The following is a 2110-nucleotide window of genomic DNA, read 5'->3' on the forward strand; positions in this document are numbered from 1 at the left end:
GGGGGGTGTTGTCTTTGAAAATTTCAGATCTTGACTGCAGTTTTATTATTGCAACCATATAGACAATGTTGAGAATCATATGTAATTGGTCTTTTTTGTCGATAAGTTAAATCATTTGCAATTAGTTTACAGCTGGACTTTCATAAGCAACATTCATTTAATATCATTCTGATGCTTCAATAAAATTTGGAACATGTTGGCTTCTTTCTTTGCAGTTGTTCGTCGTGGTCTATGGAGTCCTTATTTTCTTCTTACCTACACCCGAATGTGCATGTTTTGTTGAATTGCAATCTATAAGTGTTGATTCTAAACAAAATGTTGGCAATTTTCTCATGAACCTTTTAAATTCCTGACGAGACCTTCTTTTGCAGCTTATTTCAGCGATTGACCGCCATAGACAGTCTACTGACCATCCAATCAAATTCATTTCAAGGAGACAACCTAATATCCTGAAATTCAAAATTAAGCCAGGTACTGGTTCTTTCATTAAGAAATCTCGACAAGCTTCATCGTCTTCTGGTTGTGAATGTTGCTTGTTTCGTATGCATATTCTTAATGCACATTTATGCCAACAACACTATGCTTCTTATTAGGACCCGAAGCCGGCAGCACGGATGGGCGGACTAAGAAGATCTGTTCCTTCCTCTTCCACCCAATATTACCCCTTGCAATTTCTGTTCAGCAAACCTTGTTTCTACAGGCATCAGTTGTAAATATCCATTTTCGTCGGTAATGTAGAGAGGAGCTATTTTATATGTTACCTATTTGTTTATAAGTTTCTCTCTTAATAGTAACTTCTAGTTCGAAATCAAGCTAGAAATTGCAAATTGATTAAAACTGATGCATAGAAATGCTATTTTTCTTCTACTCACCTTTTCTGCACTACAAACACCAGAGCCAGACCCCTTGATAGAATGCCAAGAGGGTTAGTACGGTCATTAGGATTTTTTCTTCTGTAATTCATTGTTGTATTCAGCTTTTCTTTTCTAGCTGATGTACGTTCAGATATTTATTTGTGTGGCAGAAAACTGAGGAGACCCTTTTTAGTTATGTGATTGCTGTAGACTCTTTTGGGGTGTCCCTTTATTAATATTCAAGCCAAGCGAATGCTTCCATTATTTAGTTGTATTTCTAAGATTGTTTCAACCATTGGAAACAATATGATGATGCACTGATAGGAGTGTGAATTAAGGTCAGGAGGTTCAGTAAGCAAATTCGTGCAAATTTTGTGGTGGGGCTATTCTTACAACCGTCTGTTGTTTTTGTCAGTATACTACCAAGCCAATAAACGGAAGACGTTCACATGCATTGACAATGGAAGAACCTTAGCCACTTGGTATTCTTCTAAGAATATAAATCGCCTCTTACCGAGCTCAAAACACAAATTAGTGAGAAATAAGCTGCCCCTGGAATTATAACCCTTATGTTAGGCATTCCGGATCTACGGTCAAATGGTTGCTTCTGTGACAACAAGCTCGCTTTTGTGTGTTTCCCCTTCATTGCCAAACTGCGTTTTTGCGCAACACCCCATGGTTCTACGCAGAAATATGCGCTTCTGTGATCATGTAAATGCGCTAGACTTTCGCTTCTGCGAGCCTTAAGCTCCAAAAGCATCTCCGCAGATGTAGCCATTCCTTCGCTTTTGCGTCCTTGCACCTGCGCAAAGAGCTCCGCAGATGTGACACATCGGTACTAGATCTGCCAAATCACCTCCAAATTGTTCGAAACCAATCTGAAGCCCACTCGAGTCCCCTGGGACATCGTTGAATCATGCCACCACGTCTATCTATCTAATCTATGCCAATCCAAATGCTCAAAACACCACACTAACATCAAAATCAAGAATTGACTATCAACATCCACCTCTTAACCTTGAAATGTGCCAACTTCGCCAAACACGTCCGACTCATGCCTAAATGTTCGGATTCCATCTAAACTTTTCATATAAGTTTCAATCAACTAAATTACGTTATCCAAAGTTCTGAAACACCAATCGAGACCCAATAACATTAAAATCAACTTCGATCAAACCTATGAATTCCCCAAACCTTCAAATTGCCAACTTTTGGCAAATAAAGCCAAAACCTTCTAGGAACCTTCAAATCAAAAT

At 38.8% G+C, this 2110-nt stretch overlaps 1 protein-coding gene across 5 annotated transcripts in view; it reads left to right on the plus strand.

The window, feature by feature from the left end:
- LOC109229404 (light-mediated development protein DET1) overlaps positions 1 to 1118 on the plus strand; it is an 11037-nt gene extending 9919 nt beyond the window's left edge. For all 5 annotated transcript variants that reach the window (XM_019394831.1, XM_019394864.1, XM_019394855.1 and 2 more), the window contains 2 exons: positions 372 to 471; positions 594 to 1118. In XM_019394831.1, coding sequence (XP_019250376.1) covers positions 372 to 471; positions 594 to 733 — 240 coding nt within the window. In that variant the 3' untranslated portion in view covers positions 734 to 1118. The remainder of the gene's footprint in view (positions 1 to 371; positions 472 to 593) is intronic.

This window comes from Nicotiana attenuata, chromosome 1 (assembly GCF_001879085.1).
Source record: "Nicotiana attenuata strain UT chromosome 1, NIATTr2, whole genome shotgun sequence".
Lineage (NCBI taxonomy): Eukaryota > Viridiplantae > Streptophyta > Magnoliopsida > Solanales > Solanaceae > Nicotiana > Nicotiana attenuata.